We start from the raw sequence: 26,550 nt of genomic DNA on the forward strand, positions 1-26,550 counted from the left end.
AGTTGAGTGGGTTGTCATTTCCTCCTCCAGGGGATCTTCCCAACCCAGGGATCAAACCTGCATCTCCTGGATTGCAGGCAGATTTTTTACTGCTAACTTAATTCTTAACAGCTAACTTCTCTTCATTCCTCCACTGTAAGCTGTAACATCATTTCCTCCAGCAAGGCTTCCATGGTCTTCTAAGTCAGGTCAGCTATCCCTCCTCTGTGACCCCACAGCACCCTGGAAGCATTACCCTCATTACAGGCTGAATGCACCTGAATGAACCTAGTATTGTCCATATCTCTTACTGGAGTGTCAGGACCTTGAGGGCTGGAAGCTGTGCCTGTCCTGTTTTGGGAAAGTAGCTCTGACCCCTAATAGCACTTGCTTAGTGTGTGAAACTCGAATAGACTATTACTTGATGAGTGGACAGGGAATGGTCTGAATCTGTGGGTTATGTGAGGTTGGAAATCCCCCCCATTGGTAGATTTTCTGCATTAAAAATCTGTTCTTTGGGACTTCCCTAGTGGTCTGGTGACTAAGAATCCACCTGCTGATGCAGGAGATGCGGGTTTGATCCCAGGTCTGGGAACTAAGATCCCACATGCTGAGGAGCAGCTTAAGCCCAGTGCTGCAGTTACTGAACCTTCACCCTGGAGCCCGTGGTCCACAATAGAAGTGTGCACCGCAACTAGAGAGTAGCCCCCCTCTTCACAACTAGAGAAAGCCCGTGTGCAGCAACAGAGACCCAGGGCAGCCATAAATAAATTTTAAAAACTTTTAAAATCTGTTCTTTGTGCAGCATTTATCTTTCTCATCTCCTGTCCCTGGCAGCAGGTCTCAGGGCTCTGTTCACTTCTCTCCCAGAGCCAGGCCTGAACACTTCTTGTTCACACTGAACAAAAAGCCGTTGTCAAAAAAAACCCTTCGGCTTTTGCCACCTGCTGCAGAGGATCTGTTCTGGGTTCTCCCGAAAAATCAGCTCTGAGTTTTCCACAGCACATATTTGCTCTCCTGGTCTACTTTCCCGGAATGCTTCCAGGCTGCCCCACCTTCTTCCTCTTCACCAGGTGTACTGTGTCCAGGAACACTGCTCACCCACAAGATGGAAGCAGGAGGACCAGGAAGAACGCAGTCACACAACATATTCAAAGGGCATCTTATAAATTTATTGCATTTGCGCATGCGTACTAAGTCGCCTCAGTCGTGTCTGACTCTTTGCGACTCTATGGACTATAGCCCGCCAGCCTCCCCTGTCCATGGGCTTCTCCAGGCAAGAATACTGGAGTGGGCAGTCATGCCCTCCTCCAGGAGATCTTCCCGACCCAGGGATCGAACCCGCCTCTCATATGTCTTCTGCATTGGCAGATGGGCTCACTGGTGCCACCTGGCAAGCCCTAAGTTTATGGTATAAGCCCCAATTATTCTAAAGCAAAAGTAGAAAGGCAAATTTATGTTGCACAATAACTTCATAATGCACTTGCAAATATATGGAAATGATACGAAGCTTGCTACTGTAGATATTGGGTTGGCCAAAAAGTTCATTCGAGTTTCCCATAACTACTTTGGAAAAGTCCAAACGGACTTTTTGGCCAACCCAACATTGCCCAAAACATATCCCAAGTTAAGAACCCTTGGGAATTCCCTAGGGAACCAGTAGTAAGACCTTGGTGCTTTCACTGCAGACGGGGCCCAGGTTTGATCCCTGGTTGGGAAACTAAGATCCCATAAGCCTCGAGGCACAGCCAAAAAATTTTTAAAAAATAAAAAGGAAGAACTCCTGAGCTAAGGGAGGTTCTAATCATTGGGAACCGGAGAAAAATTTCAGCAAGCCGTCACTGTCAGCATCCCGTGAGTCACCAGACAAGGGCTGTCCGAAGAGTGCATCCCCTGGAGTGGGCACAGAGCCACATATTTAAGGCCTCAGGAAAGACAAAGTCAGCTGGTAAAGGAAGACACAGCCCGAGACTGCCTCCAGAATTTTCCTTGCCTGCAATAACATAGTTTCTGACGGTAAACATTTCACTGGAATGTATCCTTTTTGCTAATTATAGAAGTGCTTATCACATGGAGTTGGCTTCCAGGCATGGCCCTAAACCCCCTAGATAAGGCATGAGGCCATGCCTTATCTTCTCTCCAGCCCTCAAACTGTGTCTGATGCCCTTTAGATATATACATATATTTATTTTATTTTATTTTTGACGACGCTGGGTCTGTGTTGCTGCTCAAAGGCTTTCTCTAGTTGTAGTGAACGGGGACGACTCTCTGGTTGTAGTGCGCAGGTTTCTCGCCGCAGTGGCTTCTCGTGTTGAGGAGCACAGGCTCTAGACCACGTGGGCTTCGGAAGTTGTGGCCTCGGACTCAGTAGTTGTGACCTGGGGGACCGAGAACCCGGGCTCAGTAGTTGTGGTGCACAGGCTTCGACGCCCCGAGGCGCGTGGGATCCTCCTGGACCAGGAATTGAATCTGTGTCTCCAGCATTGGCAGGTGGATTCTTAACCACTGGGCCACCAGGGAAGTCCCGATATTTCTTGAATCAAGTAGGTGAGTTAATTAGTGAGCTAATTTATTTGTAAATGGAGTGTGTTGGTGTAGGATTAAATGTTAGGGAGGATGTGGCATCGCTCTATACCCTGTGCCAGAAAATCACTAACTTGAACTCTTTGGGCCATTGGAAGGAGTCCTAGAGCTAGGAGGGAAAACAAAGAGGCACAGCTACAATCAGTTCATGGATTGATGGTGTCTTAAGGCAGCATGTCTCACATTTTAAGGCGAATAAGAATCACTTGGGATCTGGTTAGAAATGCAGGCTCAGGTCCCACCTGAGTAGGTCTGAACTCACTGGATCACAGTCTGCCTGTTAACAGGATCCCCTAGTGATACTGCTGCCGCCAGCCTGCTGACCAGACTCTGAGTAGGAAGATTAAAGGAAGCATCGTGGCCATGGAATCAAAGCAGCCTTTTACAGATAGGGAAACTGAGGCCCAGGAGGAGCTGCTGACTTTGACTGAGTCAGAATAAGGCACTGGTAGAGCGGAAACCTGAACTTTTGGGTGGTGGATTGTTTCCACTAGTCAACATGAATATTCACTCATAAAACAATGTGTGTGTTGGGGGAGGGAGAGTAAAGAAAAGAGACAGCAGCACCCTAGATCTCCTCTGGGTAACCCCAGGGCCTCCCTACCCCGTTTCTATTTTTTAAAAAAAATTTTTGGTCATGCTGCATTTTGTGGGATCTTAGTTCCCTGACCAGGGGTCAAACCCATCACTCCTGCAGAGGAAGCTTGGAGTCTTAGCCATTGGACCACCAGGGAAGTCTCCCTACCCCATAAGTGTGTTTGTGTGTTGGGTGATGTCCTTCTTTTCCCCTGATGCTCCTTTTTCTCTTTCTTTTAGAAGCTTGGAGTAGAAGCTGGAAAAGATATTGCTAGGGTCAGGAAAAGTCCAATTCCTTTCTTCCCTCCACTGGACAAAGTAGCAAATAGTACAGATAACATCTACCATTAATATCTGGTTAGTATCCATAGAACTGACATTCTGGAAAGAGTGTGACATTATACTCAAGTGACAGCTTCTAATCTACCTCCCAGAGTCCCTCTCCTCCCGCCATTCACCCAAGGCTTCTTAACTGGTGAGCTACAGCGGTACCCCTTTCCTAGAATTAAGAGCATGAAATAAGGTAATGTTAAAATTAATGTGTGACCCCCTGACTTTTTCTAGTCAACTGTATTGATTCTTCAGACTATCTAGAGACAGAAGTCTGGGATATTACTCAGCCATGAAAAGGAACGAAACTGGGTCATTTTTAGAGATGTGGGTTGACCTCAAGTGTGTCATACAGAGTAAAGTAAGTCAGAAAGAGAAAATCAAATGTATATTAATGCATATATGTGAAATCTAGAAAAACAGTACAGATTATCTTATTTGCAAACCAGAAACAGAGACACAGAGGTAGAGAACAAATGTATGAACACCAAGGGGGGAAGGTGGGGTGGTGGGAGGAATTGGGTGATTGGGATTGACATATATACACTATTGATTCTATGTACAAAATGGATAATTAATAGAGCATACTGTATAGCACAGGGAACTCTACTTAATGCGCTGTGGTGACCTAAATGGAGAGGAAGTCCAAAAAAGGGGATACATGTATCTGGATGGTTGATTCACTTTGCTGCTCAGCAGAAACTATTAATACAACGTTGTAAAGCAACCATACTACAATAAAAATTAATTAAAAAAAAAGAAATATCATGGGTAGTGCTTCTATCCTAATTCTGACAACCTGAACTCTAAAAAAATCAATGCAGGAGAAATTTTTCAGTGATTTAATAGAACCCACAAGACCTGGGAGACCTCAGAGGCCATGTGATCCAGGATCCCACCCAATGCCTGAATCCCCTCCACCATATACCGCAATGCCTGGATCAACCTGGACCAGCTGACTCATTAGGCCTCTTCTGCACCGTGCAGATGTCGCCATACAAAAGTAAGCTCTCTGCCCTCTCACTCAACCTCACCCCTGAATCACCACCCACACTCACTCCATGCCCTGTATGCCAGCCTCTGCTCAACCTCTGCTTGTGTGACTCTCCCCATGTATGAGCTTGGTTTGCCCTTTGCATCTGCTCTTCCACCAAGAGAGGACCAGGATGTGGAGAATTGTAATCAAGGAGGGTCGCCAAGGTCATAGCCAGTGAAAGAGGAGCCTCCTGTTTTTCTTGAGCTGACCTGCCTTTTAGAATTTCTATCCAGAGAACCCTGTTTTCTCTGATCTCTTTGCACTCTGCCTTCTCAGCATTAGGGTTGGTGTTGGACTGTGCTATCTCTTAGCCATGTCACAGCCACTTTCTCCTAGTGTTTCTCTCCTTTGCAAGTCTCTACTTAGCCTTTCTGTATGGAATAGGATGGGCTTTCCAGGTGGTGCTAGTGGTAAAGAACCCCCCCCCACCCCCGCCAATGCAAGAGACATAAGAGACACAGGTTCCAACCCCGGGTTGGGCAGATCCCCTGGAGGAGGGCACGGCATCCCATCCCAGTATTCTTGTCTGGAGAATCCCATGGACAGAGGAGTGTGGCAGGCTACAGTCCATAGAATTACAGAGTCAGACATGACTGAAGTGACTTAGCACATACACGCACGCACGCACGCACACACACACACACACACATACACATATGGAATAGAGTAGAATTATCCCCACCCTCAAGAGGCAGAGATAGTAGAGAGGTGCCCAAACTGTAGATACCTGTACTGGTGGCATAGGATAGGGGCTGGGGCTCTTCACTTTAGTAAGCAGCCCAAGAGATTCTGCTGCAGGTGGGCAGGGGGCCCAACTTAGAGAAATATTGATGGGAATTTTGGTGTCAGACACGTTGGCACTCAATTCCTAGCTCGGCAACTTGCCACCTGTGTGACCTTGAACATCTTAGGTCATCTTGATAAGCCTCAGTTTCCTTATCTTGGTTAAAGAGATGAGAAAACCCATCTCCGAGTGTTAAAACCATGAAATGAGATGACGTCTATAAGGTGCTTCATATAATTCAAGGCAGATAGTAGGCACTCAATGACTATGAGCTAGCGTGGCGATTAATGTAGTTGCTTCCTTTATCTTCAGAATAGGGAAATGATTAGCAGGTAATCATTGATTGCAAGTTCTTTTTAGCAGACTGAGATTTCTAATAGATGGTGGTGGGTCTTCTGATCACCCCCTAATGTTCCTCTGTGTGAGTTTTGTGATCCCATTGGTAGTTTATTACCATACCCATGCAGAACCACAGGTCTGACACTTAGTAGGGTATCGAAATTTGCCCAATATTGTGCAATGAGAGAATGCCATCTAGCCAGGCCTTCTGTGCCACATTCCCATGGCAACACCACATCTGATCTTCTCACCCTTCCCCCAAATGCTCTCCAGCATCTTAACATCATGACACTGATTCAGTTCCTTCCTGGACTGACCCTTCCTGCTCCCCAGCTCCAGTGAAGAGTGTGTGTGTGTTCAGTCCTGTCCAACTCCTTTGCTACCCTATGGGCTGTAGCCCACCAGGCTGCTCTGTCCATGGGGTTTTCCAGACAAGAATACTGGAGGGGGTTGCCATTTCCTCCTCCAGGGAATGTCCCAATGCAGGGATCGAACCCACATCTCCTGCATTGGCAAGTGAATTCTTTACCACTGTGCCACCTGGGAAGCCCCCCGCTCCACAGTGAAGAGTCCCATCTCACAAAGCCTTGATGATACTTGCCAGTTTTTACTTACTTCTTTGCATTAAAATTGGAGAAGGCAATGGCACCCCACTCCAGTACTCTTGCCTAGAAAATCCCGTGGATGGAGGAGCCTGGTAGGCTGCAGTCCATGGGATTGCTAGAGTCGGACACGACTGAGCGACTTCACTTTCACTTTTCACTTTCATGCACTGGAGAAGGAAATGGCAACCCACTCCAGTGTTCTTGCCTGGAGAATCCCAGGGATGGCGGAGCCTGGTGGGCTGCCATCTATGGGGTCGCACAGAGTCGGACACGACTGAAGTGACTTAGCAGCAGCAGTTGCATTAAAATATCCAATTCACTTCATCCTACAATATATGCTCTAGACATATATTATGTTTTTAAATAGAGAAATGAGAGAGGAAGATGGTGAAAAGCAAGGAGGAGGTGGAGGGGTAGGTGGGATGTGACTCTGATAACCAGGTAAGAGGGAACCGGACACGACTTAAGTGACTTAGCACGCACAAGAGGGAACCACTTTTCCTTTCACGGAAGGGTTCAATTTAGCTTCCGTCGTTATCGAATGATTAATTCAGAAGAATTGAGCCTACACTATGGATAAGTTACATCCCAAGTTCTCCATCAATGAAGGATACACGTAGCAAATGCACAAAGCACACACGGGTAATAACAAGGGTCGTGGGACTCTGGTGTTCGGGTTTGGAAAGTGGCAGAGCGTGGGGTTAGAAGCAAAGGTTCAGGGGCTGATTCTGAGACTGAGGCATTGATGTGGCCTCAGGCAAGAGCCTCCTGAGTCTCAGTTTCCTCTTCTGTAAAGTTCGAGTAATCCATACTAATATCTTACCTTGTGATGTTGCTAGGGTAATTAAGCGAGATGAACTACCCCGAGCACCTAGCCTGGGGGTCTGGGACATAAGGCTCAACACAGGTAGGCTGACAGTACTTCCTACTCACCAGTCCCTCCACTGAGGCTTTGACACCGCTCAGAAGCAGGTGGGAGTGGGAAGAGTGTTCACTTCTGGTCCTTTCCATCTTTAGAATGCTGGTTCTTTGGGGTCCTCTTATCTGTTGCTTTGTGTCAGGCTGGTCACGTCCTTGTAGCTGAGCTGATGTACTAATTTCAGGGAGTTCACGGCCTCTCTATCTACAATTTCTCAACCTTCAGTTTTGAAGCTACAGTGACTTGCTGGCTTTCCCCATCCAGGTTTTGTCTCCTGAGTTCCCAATTGCATTTGCATAACCAGGCACGCACTTGCCTTTTAAAAGAGACACTTCTCTCCCAAGGCAGATACAAATATATACACGGAGCCTAAGCATCACGTCTGTGAAGAGTTTCTCCTCCAGCCCTGGCTCTGCTGTGGTTGCTTTAGGAAGGCCCAACCTTTTCAGTTCCAGGGACCAATTTCGTGGAAGACAGTTTTCCCATAGACCAGGGATGGGGAGATGGTTTGGGGATGATTCAAGTGCATTATATTTATTGTGCACTTTATTTCTAATCTAATTATGCCTCTGATCTGACAAGAGGTACCGGCCCATGGCCCAGAAGTTGGGGATCCCTGCTATAGACCCATGAATCCCAAATCTGGCTGCTCATTAGATTCACCTGGAATGCTTTAGAAAAACAGCTTCCACTTCTAGTCTTTTTGAATTGAAATCTTCATGGCTAAGAAATAACTGAAGTTGGCAGGTTGTATGACCCTAAATGGCCTCCCTGGTGGCTCAGCAGCAAAGAATCTGCCTGCAATGCAGGAGATTCAGGTTTGATCCCTGAGTTGGGAAGATCCCCTGGAGAAGGGATTGGCTACCAACTCTGGTATTCTTGCCTAGGAAATCACATGGACAGAGGAGCCCGGTGGGCTACAGTCCATGGGGCCACAAAGAGTCAGACATGACTGAAGGGACTTAGCACAACTGAGAACAACAATGATCCTAAACATGATAAAAATCATTGAATTGAATACTTTAAATGGATGGATTTTATGATATATGAATTATATCTCAATAAAAATTTGCTTTAACTAAAAAAAAAAACAAAACAAAGAATAACTTCTGAGACGAGCATTGCCTGGTTAACGGATGGCTGTTACATCAAACAGGATGCTATCTTTCATGTGGGATAGAGCCAAAGAACGCTTGGAGTTTCCCACCTCACACTCCTTGGGGAATGTAACCCATGCCAGCTTCAGACCTTGAGGTCTAAATGTATCTAATAATATCTAATAAAGGTATAATAATGTCTCTTGAGGATTTTGAAAGCCTTCCTCTCTTTGCAGGTGCAGTCACTAATGACCAATTTTGTTAGGAATGATTGCCCTCCAGCACTTCCTATAAAACCTCTTTGGAACGTGCCCTTACCTACAGCCAGTGCTCTGAGCTACCAGCGTCAGGATAAGCCTTCCACATGCACTTCATTTGCTTACATGGCCTACAGTTCCCTAAGAGGAAGCTCACAATTTACATCCCAGCCAAAAAGGAGGATGAGTGGGTCCGCTCTGCCACTGGGAAGAAGAAGAGGAAGAAGAAGGAGGCATATTTTAATTACATGGGGAAACTCTTAAAGCAAGTGAGTTGGGACTCCGTTTTTGGAAGCTTAGAATGGTCAAGACAGATATCATGCTAGTGGCCCTGGGTGTGACCTTGACCTCACCTTCTGATACAGGAGTCCTTCTTCACACGTTGAGTTCCTGAAAGGCCGGGTGCAAACAACTGCTATAACCTGGATCTGCAGATGGCTGCTATCTTTTTCTGCTTGCCTTTCTTTCTGTTGGCAGCAACTCCGAACACCTGAGCTCTTGGTGTCTCCTCTTCTTGTATTTGTTGACAGCCAATCTGTAAATTGATTCTCAAACGTCCCCCGCCCCCTCTGCCGCCGCTTTTCCTGCAGAGAGGGAATCTGCCACCTTGTCTGTTCTGTTGCTTTGAAGGGTTGCAGATAATCAGGCTTTCATTAAATGGTCCTCTGTACTTAGAAATTTCGTTTTAAAATTTTTATTTATTTGGCTAAAAGATGAAGAATCTTTTTTTTTTTTCCCTTAGTTGTGGCATGCAAACTCTTAGTTGTAGCATGTAGGATCTAGTTCCCTGACCAGGGATTGAACCCAGGTCCCCCTGCATTAGGAGCACAGAGTCTTAGCCACTGAACCAGCAGGGAAGTCCCTGTCTTTATAAATTTCTTTAAGTGTGTAGACACTCATTCCTTTTCTCCTGCCCACCCATACAGGAGCCCCTGGCATACAAATTCTAGAAAACAAAGTCAGCAAAGTCTTCTCCTTCAAGAGAAGTTATAGGGAAGAGAACAAGGAGATTCTCTGAAAGATGTGTTAAGGCTTGATTTGGGATATCACTTCTCTTATAAAAAATTGTTTATTTTATATTGGAGTATAGTTGATCTACAATATTGTATTTCAGGTGTATAGCAAAGTGATTTAATTTTACATATATCGTATTCTTTTTCACATTCTGTTCCCATGTAGGTTTACAGAATATTGGGGAGTCCCCTGTGCTATACAGTAGGTCTCTGTTGATTATTTTATATTTAGCAGCAGCAGCAGTGTGTATATCAGAGAAGGCAATGGCAACCCGCTCCAGTACTCTTGCCTGGAAAATCCCATGGACGGAGGGGCCTGGTGGGCTGCAGTCCATGGGGTCGCTAGGAGTCAGACACAACTGAGCCACTTCACTTTATTTTTTCACTTTCATGCATTGGAGAAGGAAATGGCAACCCACTCCAGTGTTCTTGCCTGGAGAATCCCAGGGACGGCGGAGCCTGGTGGGCTGCCATCTGTGGGGTCGCACAGAGTCGGACACAACTGAAGTGACTTAGCAGCAGCAGCAGTGCGTATATGGTAATGGGGTTTTGCTTCTTTGTGCCAATGAAGCAGGGCTGAGTGTTCATACCTGTGATTGTACCGATGCCCCCTGTATTCCAGGAGTATCATCTGGAAACTGTTGTTCATCTTGGAAGAAAGGAAAATGAGATTAAGGAAAGACAGGAGAAGGAGAGAAGGTGTATAGTCAGAACAGGGTTCTCGACCTCAGCACTGTTCACAATGGGCTGGGGTCTGTCCTGTGCACTGTGGGGTGTTGAGCAGCACCCCTGGCTTCTACCCACTAAATGCCAGGATCTGCCTCCCTCCCGGTTGTGACAACCAAAAGTGCCCACAGATCCTGCCCAATGTTGCCTGGAAGGCGAAATCACCCCCAACTCTGAGCTCTTTGCAGGAGATCATGCATTGGGCTGGAAGGGTCCGGGGTGGGAGAAAATGGACTAAGCAGTCTGCTGAGCATTTGTTTTCCCTTGGCTTGTCCTTAACCTTGTGGGTCTGGCAGGCCATCCTGCTTCTTCTGGCCTCCAGAGATTCAGGTCTGTGCCCTTGGGTTGGCCTTTCAGGGTGCTGTGAGGGTAAAAGCAGACGTTGGTTGGCTAAACCTATTGAGTGCTTGCTTAAGTGCCAGCCAGGCCTGCTGCAGGAGCTCAGCTGAACACGATGGAAGTTCTGTTGGAGAGGCGCTCACCTGTTGCATTTCACAGCCGTGACTTTGTGGCTGAGAGGAGGTGCTCCAAAGCCAGATGGCCTGGGTTTCTACCCAGGCTCTGCCACTTCCTGGCTGTCTGACCTGGAGCAAATGACTTTCTCTGCCATGGTTTTCTCATCAGTAAAATAGAGAACGGAAGTACCTCCTCTATAGGGTTTCTATGGCCAATTGAGAAAACCTCTTTAAGACCCTTAGAATACTGCCTGACATATAATAAGTACTCAATAAATGTTATATTTTTTTCCCTAGACGAGAGGTTCTTTAACTTTAGACCCATAGACCTTTGCTGCTGCTGCTGCTGCTGCTGCTAAGTCGCTTCAGTCGTATCCGACTCTGTGCGACCCCATAGACAGCAGCCCACCAGGCTCCCCCGTCCCTGGGATTCTCCAGGCAAGAACACTGGACTGGGTTGCCATTTCCTTCTCCAATGCATGAAAGTGAAAAGTGAAAGTGAAGTCGCTCAGTCGTGTCTGACTCCTAGCGACCCCGTGGACTGCAGCCTACCAGGCTCCTCCGTCCATGGGATTTTCCAGGCAAGAGTACTGGAGTAGGTTACCATTGCCTTTTCCCATGGACCTTTGAGGGGGGTTCTATGTATGGATTCTAATAGATCTAGGAATTCCCTGAAGTTATATGTAAAACTGGGTGTCTATGTGTGGGTGTGTGTTGTGGGGGGCATTGAGGAAATACCTGTAAATTATGAAAACTAGGAGAAACTTTTAGAATCCCACCTCAAAACTTCTCCTTTCTCAAAAAAAGAAACTGAGGCCCAGTGTGAGATTATGACTTGCTTACCTGACCTCTCATGTCCAAACAATTAGGATTAGAGCCCAGGATGGCAGATTCTCAGGGCAGCACTCTTTGGACTGCTCCTGCTGCCTCTGTAACTTCAGACAAGGATGCTGATAACCTAGGCAGCCTGTGATACAGGCTCTGAGAACAAACGTGCTCTGGTCCTCAGTTGGCAGGGCTCGGGGGTGGTTGTGTGGAATGCAGATAAGCCAGAGGTGAGAGTTGGGGCAGAGTCTTAGAAGAAGGATGGGATTTGAAAGGTGGCGTTGAGTGTGGGCCTGGGACGTAGAGGTGACAGATACACAGTAGCACAGGGCCTGGAAAACTTAGCAACACACCTGAGGAGGGGCAAGTATTTCCTGCTAGGCTGGAGAGACTGTTGCCATAAGGGAGTAAGGATGGAAATTAAGAAGTGTTAAAGTTAAATGCTTACTAGTATGACTATAGAGTTGAAAAGTATTGCTGTTATTGCCCAGCCGTGTCTGATTCTTTTTGACCCCAAGAACTGCAGCACCCCAGGCCTTCCTGTCCCTCACCATCTCCTGAAGTTTGTCCAAGTTCATGTCTGTTGCATCGGTGATGCCATCCAGCCATCTCATCCTCTGATGCCCTCTTCTCCTTCTGTCCTCAGCCTTTCCCAGTATCAGGGACTGAGTCGGCTGCTTGCGTCAGATGACCAAAATATTGGAGCTTCGGCTTCACTATCAGTCCTTCCAACGAGTATTCAGGATTGATTTCCCTTAAGATTGACTGGTTTGATCTCCTTGCTGTCCAAGGGACTTTCAGGAAGAAGTGAAAGTCTACTGGAAGCTAAAACTGTTTTGCATCTTCAGAAGGCATTGGGTGTTAGCTCTGCTTCTATTAGGAAAAATCAAGGCACAAAAGTTGAAGTGACAAGAGTTAACTGGTATTATCCAGACAAAAGTTATCTTTCTCACATACCTACAAATCCCCCTCCCCTGCTCTTTCTCAGAAAGCTGACAATTACAATGGCTTAGTTTCCTTCATCACATCCCTCCCACTGTCCCTCTGGGTGGTTTGTATGGTAGAAGCCATGGGCGCATGGGTGCGGTGTTGGAGCATACGTTCCTGACTATGGGAGCCTTGACTTCTGTGTCTCAACATTATGCTGTTTCTGTCCCAGGTCCACCCAGACTTCAGTGGGTGCTCCTGGATCTTGGATGCCCTGAGAGTGCTGGAGGATTGGCAGCTGGAATGGGTTAGCCTGGAGGCGGTCAGATTGTCCCTCTACAACCACAGAAGAACCATCACCAGCAGAGAGATCCTCGAAGCAGTCAAGCAGAGATGCTCTCAGAGGAGCTTGGGAATAAATGAAGTGGATCTCCATGGCTCTGTTGTTGAAATGATTGCACTCGTCCAAAAACAAAAAATTGGGTCTTTTGGAGGGTTGAGTTGAAAGACAAAGTATCTGAAAAGTACCCACTGAAGCAGGGGTCTTGGTGTGACACACTTGTCTCTGATCTTGTGTTTTTAGCCCCTGATTTAAGCTGTGGGGGAAAAAAAATAAAGGAAAGGCACTTGCTCTTGTGTGTGTGATGCTTGTTTATGGTTTAAAATTTTTTTCTCCACTGCTTTGAGCTTAGTTATTGTATTTTTGGACACAATTCAACCTCTTACACTCTGGACTCACCATTGCTCCCTCTACTCCAACTCCAGGCATGGGGATGGGGGTGCTGCTGTGCTGATAGGAACTGAAATATTTTTGTCTTAATTTAAGCACCTGTACTTTGACTTATGGAAACTAAAATATAAAGGAAAAAGGAATCTGTTTGCTCTTTGAATATAAGACTCATGATGCTGGTTATCTATGTAGCACCTAGAATAACAACATAGGTAATGTGTGGTTTGGAGTAAGAAGTGGCAACCCACTTTATTATTCTTTTAATTTCATGCAGCCATGAAATTAAAAGACTCCCGCTCCTTGGAAGAAAAGCTATGACAAACCTAGACAGTGTATTAAAAAGCAGAGATATCACTTTGCTGACAGATCCTTATAGTCAAAGCTATGGTTTTCCCAGTAGTTATGTATGGATGTGAGAGTTGGACCATAAAGAAGGCTGAGCATTGAAGAATTAATGCTTTTGAATTATGGTGCTGGAGAAAAGACTCTTGAGAGTCCCTTGGATTGCAAGGAGATTAAACCAGTCAGTCCTAAAGGAAATAAACCCTGAATATTCATTGGAAGTACTGATGCTGAAGCTCCCATACTTTGGCCACCTGATGTGAAGAGCAATTCGTTGGAAAAGACCTTGATGCTGCAAAAGATTGAGGGCAAGAGAAGAAGGGGGTGACAGAGGATGAGGTGGTTGGATTGCATCACTAACTCAAAGGACATGAGTTTGAACAAACTCCAGGAGATAGCGAAGGATTGGGAAGCCTGGAGTGCTGCAGTTCGTGGGGTGGCAAAAAGTCAGACACAACTTAGCAACTGAGCAACAACAACCAGAATTCTTGCCTGGAAAATTCCATGGACAGAGGCACCTGGTGGGCTACAGTTCATGGGGTCACAGAGTCGGACATGACTGAGTGACTGAGCACTCAATGTATTGGTGAAATGTATAAGCATTTCACCAAAAGTATAAGCTTAATCATTTCACGAAATGTATAAGCATTTCAACAAAACAATTGTAGTAGTTACAAAAAAGCAATTATTTAGGAGCAGAAAGAATAAATGGGCTGGTACATTTTAGACATCATGGTCTGGGAAAGCCTGTGTAGCTGATATCAAGGAAAAGAAGGGGAAGGGGCTGAGGAAACGGCATGAGCAAAGGTCCTGGGGCCAGCAGGAAAGCTTTTAGCTTGTTAGAGAAACTAAAGGGAAGTCAGGGCAACTGGATTCCAATAAGCAAAGGAGAAGTACATTAGAAGATGAGGCTGGAGAAAAAGCCTGGGGTTGAGTCATACAGGGTTGGGCTGCTATTCCAAGGGCAGTGTGAGGCTACTGAAGAATTTTAACTAGGGAATCAGCATCTTGTTTGGGTTTTCATTGTTGTCGTAATTTTTAGTTGAGGTTTATCCTACAGTAAAGGATACAAACTTAAGCATAGCTCCAAGTTTTATATATATGTGTATCTATATACTCAGATTAGGATACAGAACATTTCCTTTTCTGTTGCTGCCATGTTAAGAACAGATTGAGAGACTTCCCTTGTGGTCCAGTAGTTAAGAATCCACCTTGCAATGCAGAGGACGAGGGTTCGATTCCTGGTTGAGGAACTAAGATCCCGTATATGTCAGGGCAACTAAGCCCACGCTCCACAATCACTGGAGCCCACAGGCCGCAACTAGAGTCTGTATGCCATGACTCCCACATTGGCAGGCAGATTCTTTACCCCTGAGCCACCTGGGAAAGTCCTGTCAAATAGGAAGAACCAAAGATACAAATTTGGGAATCTGCATAAAATAGGGACAAATACATCAGCAGGAATATGTGCCATTACCTAGGAAGATGGAAAAAAAAAAAAAAAGACGGTCTGTGACTAAGACCAAAACACTTGTAATTTTTACATTTAGAGAGTGGAGAGCAGATAAACAGAACCAAGGAGGAGAAATCTGAGAGGTTGGGGGAGGGTGGTGTCATGGAAGCCAGGAAGGGAGAAAGGGGTCCGGTCCCCTGTGCACCATCCTGGGGAGAGTGTTAAAAGGAGATGCCCGTGTCTGTTGCTCCTGGTGACAGGGAGATCATGGTGACTTTGAAAAGTCAGCTCACTGGAGCAGGGTGGGTATCAGCCAGCTTTGAGCAGGTTGAAGAGTGAATGGGAGGTAGTCAGTGGAGACAGCTTTTCTGATGGTGTTGAGACACAAGGAGAAATTTAGCTTGTAAAAGGAACAGAGACTTGGGCTGGTAGCTGGAGAGTCACTGGGCACAGAGAGATTTTGAAGATAATAAGGACTGCTGCTGCTAAGTCACTTCAGTCGTGTCCGACTCTGTGTGACCCCATAGATAATAAGGACTGGAGCACCATTATTGACTGATGGGACTTCTCCAACATAGAGGGAGATATTAACTCAGAAGAATGTAGAAAAAGGTAAAGGACCAAGGACCTTGGGGGGCGATGGTGGGGAGGATGGGATTCAGAGAACAAATGAAAGAAGAGAAGACGTGTACAAGTATGGGAAGTTTAGAGATTCAGGATGAAAAAATGAGGAAATAAGTACTTTTCTTCTTTTTTTTTTAATGAAACAAATGAAAGTGGAGGAGGGGCATGGGAAGTCTGCAGATAAGATATGAGACTTATGTGCAGATAAGTTGTTGAGACTTCCCTGCTCCAGCGGTTAGGGCTTCGCCTTCCGACCTGACGGGTGTGGGTTTGAGCCCTCTCTGGGAGCTAAGATACCACATGACTCGTGGCCACAAAACCAAAGCATAAAACAGAAGCAGTATTGTAACAAATTCAATAAAGACTTAAAAAAAAAAAACTGGTTTAGTCACTGTATAGTTCATAGTATTCTCCAGGCCAGAATACTGGAATGGGTAGCCTTTCCCTTCTCCAGGGGATCTTCCCAACCCAGGGATCGAACCCACGTCTTCCGCATTGCAGGTAGGTTCTTTACCAGATGAGCCACAAGGGAAGCTGGTCCACATCAAAATAAATACATAAATGAAAAGATATGAAGTTGTTTCTCAGGAACCAAGGGTGTGAGGTTCGGACCTCTATGGACAGACGGTTCACCAGGAAGGTCTGTGATCGTGAGTCGAAAGCAAAGCCAGTCTGGCCGTGGGACCTTCTCCACGGCATGTGCCTGCTCCAGTGCCCGTCTGCAGAAGGCAGAGTGTGGGTTCTAGGGAATGAACTAGGAAGGCGAGAGAAGCAAGGGAGCTTGTTTGGATGGACTGTGCCATCCAGGCCAGCCAGGAGAGGTGGGGGATGAGCGCGGCAACAACCTCGTGGGATCCACAGAAGGCACTGAAGGCTGAATCTCAAAGGAGTCCTCTCTCTCCGGCACCCTATGGTGTTCAGATCAGATCAGATCAGTTGCTCAGTCGTGTCCGACTCTTTGCGACCCCATGAATCGCAGCACGCCAGGCTTCCCTGTCCATCACCAACTCCCAGAGTTCACCCAGACTCATGTCCATCGAGTCAGTGATGGCATCCAGCCATCTCATCCTCTGTCATCCCCTTCTCCTCTTGCCCCCAATCCCTCCCAGCATCAGAGTCTTTTCCAATGAGTCAACTCTTCGCATGAGGTGGCCAAAGTACTGGAGTTTCAGCTTTAGCATCATTCATTCCAAAGAAATCCCAGGGCTGATCTCCTTCAGAATGGACTGGTTGGATCTCTTGCAGTCCAAGGGACTCTCAAGAGTCTTCTCCAACACCACAGTTCAAAAGCATCAATTCTTTGGTGCTCAGCCTTCTTCACAGTCCAACTCTCACATCCATACATGACCACAGGAAAAACCATAGCCTTGACTAGACGAACCTTTGTGGGCAAAGTAATGTCTCTGCTTTTGAATATGCTATCTAGGTTGGTCATAACTTTCCTTCCAAGGAGTAAGCGTCTTTTAATTTCATGGTTGCAGTCACCATCTGTAGTGATTTTGGAGCCCCCAAAAATAAAGTCTGACACTGTTCCCACTGTTTCCCCATCTATTTCCCGTGAAGTGGTGGGACCGGATGCTATGATCTTCGTTTTCTGAATGTTGAGCTTTAAGCCAACTTTTTCACTTTCTGCTTTCACTTTCATCAAGAGGCTTTTTAGTTCCTCTTCACTTTCTGCCATAAGGGTGGTGTCATCTGCATATCTGAGGTTATTGAGATTTCTCCCGGCAATCTTGATTCCAGCTTGTGTTTTTTCCAGTCCAGCGTTTCTCATGATGTACTCTGCATATAAGTTAAACAAGCAGGGTGACAATATACAGCCTTGACGTACTCCTTTTCCTATTTGGAACCAGTCTGTTGTTCCAGGTTCAGTTCTAACTGTTGCTTCCTGATCTGCATACAAATTTCTCAAGAGGCAGATCAGGTGATCTGGTATTCCTATCTCTTCCAGAATTTTTCACAGTTTATTGTGATCCACCCAGTCAAACGCTTTGGCATAGTCAATAAAGCAGAAATAGATGCTTTTCTGGAACTCTCTTGCTTTTTCCATGATCCAGTGGATGTTGGCAATTTGATCTCCGGTTCCTCTGACTTTTCTAAAACCAGCTTGAACATCAGGAAGTTCACGGTTCACATATTGCTGAAGCCTGGCTTGGGGAATTTTGAGCATTACTTTACTAGCGTGTGAGATGAGTGCACTTGTGCGGTGGTTTGAGCATTCTTTGGCATTGCCTTTCTTTGGGATTGGAATGAAAACTGACCTTTTCCAGTCCTGTGGCCACTGCTGAGTTTTCCAAATTTGCTGGCATATTGAGTGCAGCACTTTCACAGCATCATCTTTCAGGATTTGAAATAGCTCAACTGGAATTCCATCACCTCTACTAGCTTTGTTCGTAGTGATGCTTTCTAAGGCCCACTTGACTTCACATTCTAGGATGTCTGGCTCTAGGTCAGTGATCACACCATCGTGATTATCTGTGTCGTGAAGATCTTTTTTGTACAGTTCTTCTGTGTATTCTTGCCACCTCTTCTTAATATCTTCTGCTTCTGTTAGGTCCATACCATTTCTGTCCTTTATTGAGCTAATCTTTGCATGAAATGTTCCTTTGGTATCTCTGATTTTCTTGAAGAGATATCTAGTCTTTCCCATTCTGTTGTTTTCCTCTATTTCTTTGCATTGATCGCTGAAGAAGGCTTTCTTATCTCTTCTTGCTATTCTTTGGAACTCTGCATTCAGATGTTTTTATCTTTCCTTTTCTCCTTTGCTTTTCGCTTCTCGTCTTTTCACAGCTATTTGTAAGGCCTCCCCAGACAGCCATTTTGCTTTTTTGCATTTCTTTTCCATGGGGATGGTCTTGATCCCTGTCTCCTGTCCAATGTCACGAACCTCATTCCATAGTTCATCAGCACTCTATCTATCAGATCTAGGCCCTTAAATCTATTTCTCACTTCCACTGTGTAATCATAAGGGATTTGATTTAGGTCATACCTGAATGGTCTAGTGGTTTTCCCTACTTTCTTCAAGTCTGAATTTGGCAATAAGGAGTTCATGATCTGAGCCACAGTCAGCTCCTGGTCTTGTTTTTGCTGACTGTATAGAGCTTCTCCATCTTTGGCTGCAAAGAATATAATCAATCTGATTTCGGTGTTGACCATCTGGTGATGTCCATGTATAGAGTCTTCTCTTGTGTTGTTGGAAGAGGGTATTTGTTATGACCAGTGCATTTTCTTGGCAAAACTCTATTAGTCTTTGCCCTTCTTCATTCCATATTCCAAGGCCAAATTTTCCTGTTACTCCAGGTGTTTCTTGACTTCCTCCTTTTGCATTCCAGTCCCCTATAATGAAAAGGACATCTTTTTTGAGTGTTAGTTGTAAAAGGTCTTGTAGGTCTTCTTATGGTGTTAGCTGACCCATAAGGGCCCTCGCCTGAGAAGCAGGGGCGACACCCAGTGGCCACTCCTTGAAGTGCACCTTCTCGGTTGTAGGTTAGCAGACCCCGGCGCCGCCTGGTAGGAAGTGATGGGGCTGGGGGGGCGATCTGCTCTACTAGGGAGGTATTCAAGCCCTCCCCGATTCTCTCCATAGTGGGACCCCTGGCTCTGCGCTCTCTAAGGGGGTGGAGATGCTGCTGCCCAGGTGGGTAACTAGACGTGGACAGTCAAGGCACTGCAGGTAAACTGGGGGCTGTAAACCCAGACCCGGGCCTCCCTGCTCGGTGTCTGCTCTCCTGGGGATCCAGAACAAGCGTCTGAGGGTGGCTTTGGGTATGTCCCAACCCTTAGGGTGGAGACAAAGGCCAGGTAGTGGCACAAGCCTCTTCCAGCCCACAGCTGTCCTGGGGAATTGTCATCCTAACTGACACGAGCTGAGAGGGTTGCCTGACTCCCCCAAGACTCGCCTGCCCCAAGCCCCGGGATCTGCTTTAGTCTAGATGGAAGCTTGGCTTCCTTCCCTCCACCAAATCCCGTCACTCATCACAGCTGCTGGCTGTGACTTCTGGGCTGGGGAGCTGGGTGTCTCTCAGTTAGGGGCTGTTCTATATACTCTTGGCAAAATCATTGAAAATCATCAAAAGACTTTTTTGAAAGAGCTCTGAAGACAGATTTCACAGCCTTCTTCTTTAGCTCATTCTAGCATTTTACTGCCCCTCTTTATCATCTTTAAAATTTATTTCCTGTTGAGATAACATTGGTTTATGACATTGTATAAGTTTCACATGTACATTATAGTTTACTTCTGTATACACTGTATATTTCTGTAAACACTGCAGTGTCTCACCACCCAGTTGATTCTCTTAACCCATTTCATCCTCCCCTCTCCGCCCTTTCCCCTCTGATAACTACAACTCTGTTCTCTGTGTTTGTTTTGTCTGGTTGGTTTGTTTTATGTTTTTATTGTTGGTTTTTGTATTTCACATATGAGTAAATTCATATGATATTTGTTTCTCTCTTGTCTGACTTCTTTCACTTAACATAATATCCTCCAGGTCCATCCATGTTGTGCAAATGGCAAGCGTTCATCTTTTTTTTATGGCTGAGAAGTATTTCATTGTATACATAGTCCACAACTTCCTGAGCATCCATCCACCGATGGACACTTAGGTTGTTCTACTGTCTTGGCTATTGTAAACGATGCTGCTATGGGGTGCACGTATCAAATTAGTGTTTCTGTGTTCACAGAAAGAGAACCAAGACAACACATCTAACTCTTTGCAAAGACCTAAGTTACCTTTATTATTCTAATTGCCTTTTCTAGGACCGGCTGTTTACCTGTCACTTGAAGAGGTTAGCCAACAGGTTTTAAGTCCGGTTACAAGTGGGTGAAGTGAGGGCGTGTCACTGAGGGATGACCCTGGAGTGGGGCAGGTGAGGAACAAGGTTTCGAAGGTGCTCAGGAAAGGGAGGAAGACTGACTCATCTCTAACCCTCTTCCCCATCTCTAAGCTCATAATCACCAGCTTGATCTTGACTTTGAACTTAGGGGCCGCCTGGTGTCGTGGCAAGAGCCTGCACTGAACTTTGCAGTCAGTCCCTTGTCTGTTTCTAGTTCTGTAATATAGTGATGGTAATGCCTCCTGCATACAATTGTGGTTAAAAGTCAAATTCAATAATAAACATGAAACTGTTTCTTATACTGACAGACTATAATTTCCCTTGCTCCTTGCCCCCCATTGCCCACTACCCAAGCCCTAATATCCCCTGAGGGAAATCTGTTAATGGTCCAGTTGTCTCGACTTCAAGAAAATGCAAACTTGGCCTTTGTTCCCAGGGAGGTGGTGGCCCAGCCCTGCCCTGCTAACTCTCAGCCTGCTTCCTCCAGCCCTCTTTCTCCCTGCTTCCTCCAGCCAGTCCCAGCCATTCTGCGAGTTGGCTCCCTTTCACTCCTGCAAGGCAGTCTGGCTTCCCAGTGGTGTCTGTCCACGCTGTGTGTACACAGCTGCCCAACCTGCGTGTACACAAACCCCTCCCTGCTGGCCTCTCCTTGGAAAGCTGTTCACTAGCCCACGAAAGTGCCAGAATGCTTCAAACAAGCATGAACTCAGAATCAAATTGGGGGTTTAAAACTCAGACTTCAATTCAGATCAGCTTTCTTTCTCTCCAGTGCTGGCGGCTTACCCTCTGTTTCCCATGGGCTTAACCACCTGCCTTAAGTGCCCCCGTGGCTGCCACATCCCAGGGGACTTGCGAGCACTGGAGATGGGTCCAGAGTTCCCATCTCTGCTGTACAACGACAGTGACAATAGTAAGCTTTATGTTCATTCCTTTCACAAGTGTTCATTGAGCAGCTACTAAATGCCAGGCATTGTGCTACAACTGGGGGTCAGTAAAGTATAAGACAGTCAAGTCCTGAGCCCCATGGCATTTCCATCCTCAAAGGGGCATGTATGCTGAAAAGGGTGCGTGTGCTAAGTTGCTTCAGTCGTGTCCGACTCTTTGCGACCCCACTGACTGTAGCCTGCCAGGCTCCTCTGTCCATGGGATTCTCCAGGCAAGAACACTGGAGTGGGTTGCCATGCCCTCCTCCAGGGCATCTTCCCGACCCAGGGATGGCACCTGTGTCTCTTACGTCTGCTGTGTTGGCAAGAGAGTTCTTTACCACTAGTGCCACCTGGGAAGCCCTCTGAGAGGGGAGAAGTAATAAATATCTAATGCACCATCAGACAGTAAAAGTAGCATTAAAAACAAACAAACCCCACATCAGGGCAGGGGAGTGTAGATGACGGCAGGTGCTCCTTCAGATGGGGGTGATCAGGGAAGACTTCTTGGTGGAGGTGACTCTTGAGCAGACACCTGAGCAAAAGGAGGGAGTGAGCCATGGGAACAACAGCATCAAGGAGTCCAGGCCTGTAGGCAATTTTAAAGAAGTGAGTCCACTTATTTAGCCAGCACATAGATGAAGAGAGAGAAATGGAGCGTGAATCCTGCCCTCCCAATAGCAATGTGCATGCTGACTTTGGACCAAAGCCCGGTCAAGGATGCGTAGGGTGAGCTGGGCATGTTTGAGGAACGTCAAAGAGGCCCCGTTTGTTTTTTTTTTTAAATATCATACTGTGATAAATATTTTTTTTAATTGTGATAAAAGAGGCCCCGTTTATTTTTTTTTTTAAATATCATACTGTGATAAATATTTTTTTTTAATTGTGATAAAATATACATAAGCTTGGCCACTTTATTTTTAAGTATACTGTGGTCATGGTGTTAAGTGCGTTCTCGCTGTTGTGTAACCATCAGCATAATTCCTCTCCAGCAGGTTTTTCATCTTCCCGTATGGGAACTGTACCCATTCAAGAGTAACTCTCCACTCCTTTCTCCCTCCAGCCCCTGGTAACCACCATTCTACTTTCTTTGCGATGAGGGTTTTCAATGCATCATCTCCCTTAATCCTCAAAGCTACTGGAGACCGTGGGTTTTGCTGTCACGCCCATTCTGCAGATGGGGACACTCGGTGGGAACTAAGATCACACAGCTACCAAGAGCAGGAGACGGACCTGGGAGCGCATTTTCCCTGGCTCAGCTCCCTGCCCGGTGGGGGTGACGGATGCCATTCTGCCGTCCCTCTGAGGGCCCGGAGGTGGATCGGGAGGGTTTAGTGAGGGTCACAGGCCATGTGAGAAGCTGTTCTTGCTGCGGCAGGAGGGAGTTTTCACACCTCGGTCCTGCTTGTCTGGAAGGAAGGGGCTGTTGCCCAGAGCTATGGGTTGAAGGTTGGAGGGGATCAACATCTATCTGCTACACTCCTTTCCCACGTTGGTCTTCAGGGCTACCTTTTAAGAGATGCTCAGCTGCCCTGAGTGGATGAGCATCTTAGGTGCTTGGCATCCAGTCTGCCAAGCAGTACTACCCCCACCTCTTATCACTAGGACACAAGACTGCTGCTGCTGCTAAGTCACTTCAGTCATGTCCGACTCTGTGTGACCCCATAGATGGCAGCCCACCAGGCTCTCCCGTCCCTGGGATTCTCCAGGCAAGAACACTGGAGTGGGTTGCCATTTCCTTCTCCAATGCATGAAAGTGAAGTTGCTCAGTCGTGTCCGACCCTCAGCGACCCCATGGACTGCAGCCTACCAGGTTCCTCCATCCATGGGATTTTCCAGGCAGGAGTACTGGAGTGGGGCGCCATGGCCTTCTCCATAACACAAGACTAGGTGCTGCAAAAAAGGATCACCATTTTTTTTGAGCATCAAATGACACATACAGCTCTGTAGCTGGCATCAGAAGGAAGAAAACAAAACAAAGAGAAAGGATAGCAAGGTGGGACAGGCTCACAGCCAAGACCAGAGGACGTGTACTTTTGAAGATGAGGCGCATACAAGCTTGGGACAAAGGGGCTCTGGGTGTCGTAGCCATCACTGCGGCCATGGCAACCTGCCCGGTTTCAATACCCAGGTCACCAGAAGAGCTGCCAGTTTCCTGGATCGGGTGGTCTGGGCTTTGGTGCCAGGGAGTCTTGAGTTCCACTCTGGTTTCACCACTTGGGAGCTGGAAGAGCCTGGGTAAGTTGCCTTACCTCTCTGAGTCTATTTGCTCCCTTGCAAACATAATCATCCCATCTATTCAGGGCTGGTGGGAAGATCCAATGAGATAAGGCATGCAGGATGTCTAATCACTGCCTGGTACATGCTGCTGTTTAAATCATGTCCAACTCTTTGGCGACCCCATGGACTGTAGCCTGCCAGGCTCCTCTGTCCATGGGATTTTCCAGGCAAGAATTCTGGAGTGGGTTGCCATTTCCTTCTCCAGGGGATCTTCCCGATCCAGGGATTGAACCTGCGTGTCCTGCATTGGCAGGCAGATTCTTCACCACTGAGCCACCTGGGAAACCCGCCTGATACACAGTTGGTGCTCAATAAATGTTCACTCCTTGCCTGGGTGGAGTGCAAGCTTGCAGCCACTGGCCAGGAACCAAGCCTTACACAATTTGATGCTCAGACTGAGTGGGGCAAGGGCTATATTTAGGGGCATTTGAATTGTGGGGAGCAGTCTGGCAACACTCCCTCTTGTATTCATTGGGGGAACCCTGCCCTTGTGTGCATAGATATTGGAAGGCAGGGCTCTGCCTGAATCTCACCTCCTGCAGGGCAAGCCAACAGGATGAGGTCCCACCCAGGACTTTGATTCCAGAATAAAGATAAAGTTGAAGAGAAGGTCATGATCATTTCAGGGCGGTGGCACTCAGCCCTTGGAACTCCCTGTGGTGCCTGCCGACTTCCTAATCCTGGTCTTCAGTCTCCAGCTGATGCTATGGGCACCCCAGATCCTTTCAATAAGACCCCTTTCCACATGGGACAAGCAACCAGTTTCTATTGCTTGCAAGTAAGAACACCGAGTACACACAAGGTCTTCTCAGGTCAATCTGGAGAGACTTCAAGGGGCACCGAGATGGCAGGAGTGGCCAGAATGAAGGGACACAGCTGGCTAGGAAAGGCACTGGTTCCACTTTAACACCAAACTCTTCTCCCCGCAGTTGGGTGGTGGGTGGTTAACTGGAGCATTTGCACTGTCAGCTCCGGCAGCAGCTGAGATTTTTTTTTTTTTTTTTAGTTTGGTTGCTTTTGTTTGTGTTGGTAAGTCTTTTCCATTTATAACCCCCTTTACACAAGCTTAATGCTTTTTTTCTTTTTACTTTTTTGGCTGTACCATGTAGTATGTGGGTCTTACTTCCCTAACCAGGGAACCTGCACACATCCCCCCACCCCCCGCCCCCACCCTGCATTGAAAGCACGGAGTCTTAACCACTGGACCACCAGGGAAGACCCAAAGCTTTCTTTAAATATCTCTCCTATAGAGTCACAAGCGTCTAAACCACCCACGACACAAACAGCCCTCCATTTTTCTCAAGCATATCCCCAAGACATGGGGGTGCTGATTGTCCCCAGTCACCCATTCTGATGTTCGCTGCTTTGCTGTCGGTCTGTTTTCCTTACATGGAATGCAGGTTTTCCATAAAAGCCTTTTGGAGGGTAATAAAATCATCACTCAACCCTCTGGCCCCAGAGTGCCAATGGTGGGCAACCTGAGCTCTCACATGGCCAAGCCCTTAACAGGGTGTGAGGTGTGAGTGTATTTGCACACAGCAGGGAACAGGGGTGGGCCAGGAGGGCAGGCCTGGAGATTCATCCACCCCTCTCTCATGACTCTTGCAACCAACGGTCTTATGAATTTTCCAGAGAGGCAAAAAATCTAGAAGTATCTATACAGTTCCTGATTTTTAAAAATGTTGGCAGCTAACTTGGTCTTTTTAAAACTCTAAGCCAAAACAATACTGCTGTGGGCTGGACATAATCTAGGAGTCACAAGATCGAAGTGCCTTCATTAAGCGCCAGGGGCCTAGTCTGTATCCTTCACCACTTGTCAACAGTATGGCCCTTAGACTGGTCAACTGGGTCCCAGGCTTTAGTTGGCCCTGCTCGGGTCCTGCAGAGTTTGAGGGCCAAGGAAAGACCACAGCCCGTCTAGACATGCTCCTGGGACTCTGGACTCCAGAAATCCCTGCTCACACTATGCACAGGCTGCTTCCAGGGCCTTTGTGGACATCTGTCCTTCCAAGGCAGCCTGTTGTGGGCATCTTCAGGCCTGAGGGATGGCCCACTGCAGGGTGGGGGCAGCGTATGCACTGTGGGTCCCCCTTTAGTATGGGATGGAGTAGGGTTTGAATGGAAGGGACAGGACTCCCAACCCCTGTGGTGTATTCCTACCCTTGTCCCTGGCAGGCGATTGGTAGGGACGGGGCTGCCTGTCACGACCCAGTGTGGCTCAGGCTATCATAAGAGCTACTACTGATTCACCACTGACCCTGGGCCCAACATGGTCTGCATCTGGACATTTAACTCAGGATGCTTATAAGTCCTGGTCCCTTTGGCAGAGGAAGAAACCAAGGTACCCGCTAGGTGTACAAGCTAGTGAGTGCTAGTGAGTGGCAGTGTGATTGTGCTTGGTTGTTCAGTCGCCTCCGATTCTTTGCGACCCCGTGGACTGTATGTAGCCTGCCAGGCTCCCCTGTTCATGGGGATTCTCCAAGCAAGAATACTGGAGTGGGTTGCCAAGCCCTCCTCCAGGAGCTCTTCCCGATCCATGGATCGAACCCACGTCTCCCTCATTGCAGGCGGATTCTTTACCGTCTGAGCCACCAGGGAAGCCCAGTGAGTCGCAGAGCCAGGATGTAAACCAGCCAGCGAGCAGCGGAGTAGACCCGCTCCGGGACCAGCCACAATGCCGGGCCGCGGGGCGCTCCCCAACCCCAGGGGACGGCCAGTTCCTCGGCGCCCTCTCCCCGCCCCGCCCGGCCCCCGCGGGGGTGCGGGGACCGCCCGTCGGGTCGCTGAGCGACGGCCCCGCAGCTGCCCGGGGCCTCCCGCGGCCCCAACCCCCGGCCGGCCCGGGGGCCGGGCGGTGACGGCGGCGCCTGGCAGCGGGGGATTTGGATGCTCGGCCCGCGGCTCCCCCGCCCGC

General features: G+C 47.4%; 1 protein-coding gene and 1 long non-coding RNA gene across 2 annotated transcripts; one reads left to right on the top strand and one right to left on the bottom strand.

The window, feature by feature from the left end:
- Positions 1 to 1,129: 1,129 nt before the first annotated feature.
- LOC123332700 lies at positions 1,130 to 8,431 on the bottom strand. The gene is made up of 2 exons (XR_006549673.2): positions 7,166 to 8,431; positions 1,130 to 2,357 (listed from the first exon to the last, which is right to left on the bottom strand). It is a non-coding gene; the product is annotated as an uncharacterized LOC123332700 (long non-coding RNA).
- A 121-nt stretch (positions 8,432 to 8,552) lies between these two features.
- LOC102400872 (histone H2B) lies at positions 8,553 to 13,082 on the top strand. Its single transcript, XM_006059429.4, has 2 exons — positions 8,553 to 8,774; positions 12,684 to 13,082. The coding sequence occupies exons 1-2, from the start codon at positions 8,613 to 8,615 to the stop codon at positions 12,954 to 12,956; spliced, it is 435 nt and encodes a 144-aa protein (XP_006059491.1). The 5' UTR covers positions 8,553 to 8,612; the 3' UTR covers positions 12,957 to 13,082.
- Positions 13,083 to 26,550: the final 13,468 nt, after the last annotated feature.

The sequence above is a fragment of the Bubalus bubalis genome, chromosome 3 (assembly GCF_019923935.1).
Source record: "Bubalus bubalis isolate 160015118507 breed Murrah chromosome 3, NDDB_SH_1, whole genome shotgun sequence".
Taxonomy (NCBI): Eukaryota; Metazoa; Chordata; class Mammalia; order Artiodactyla; family Bovidae; genus Bubalus; species Bubalus bubalis.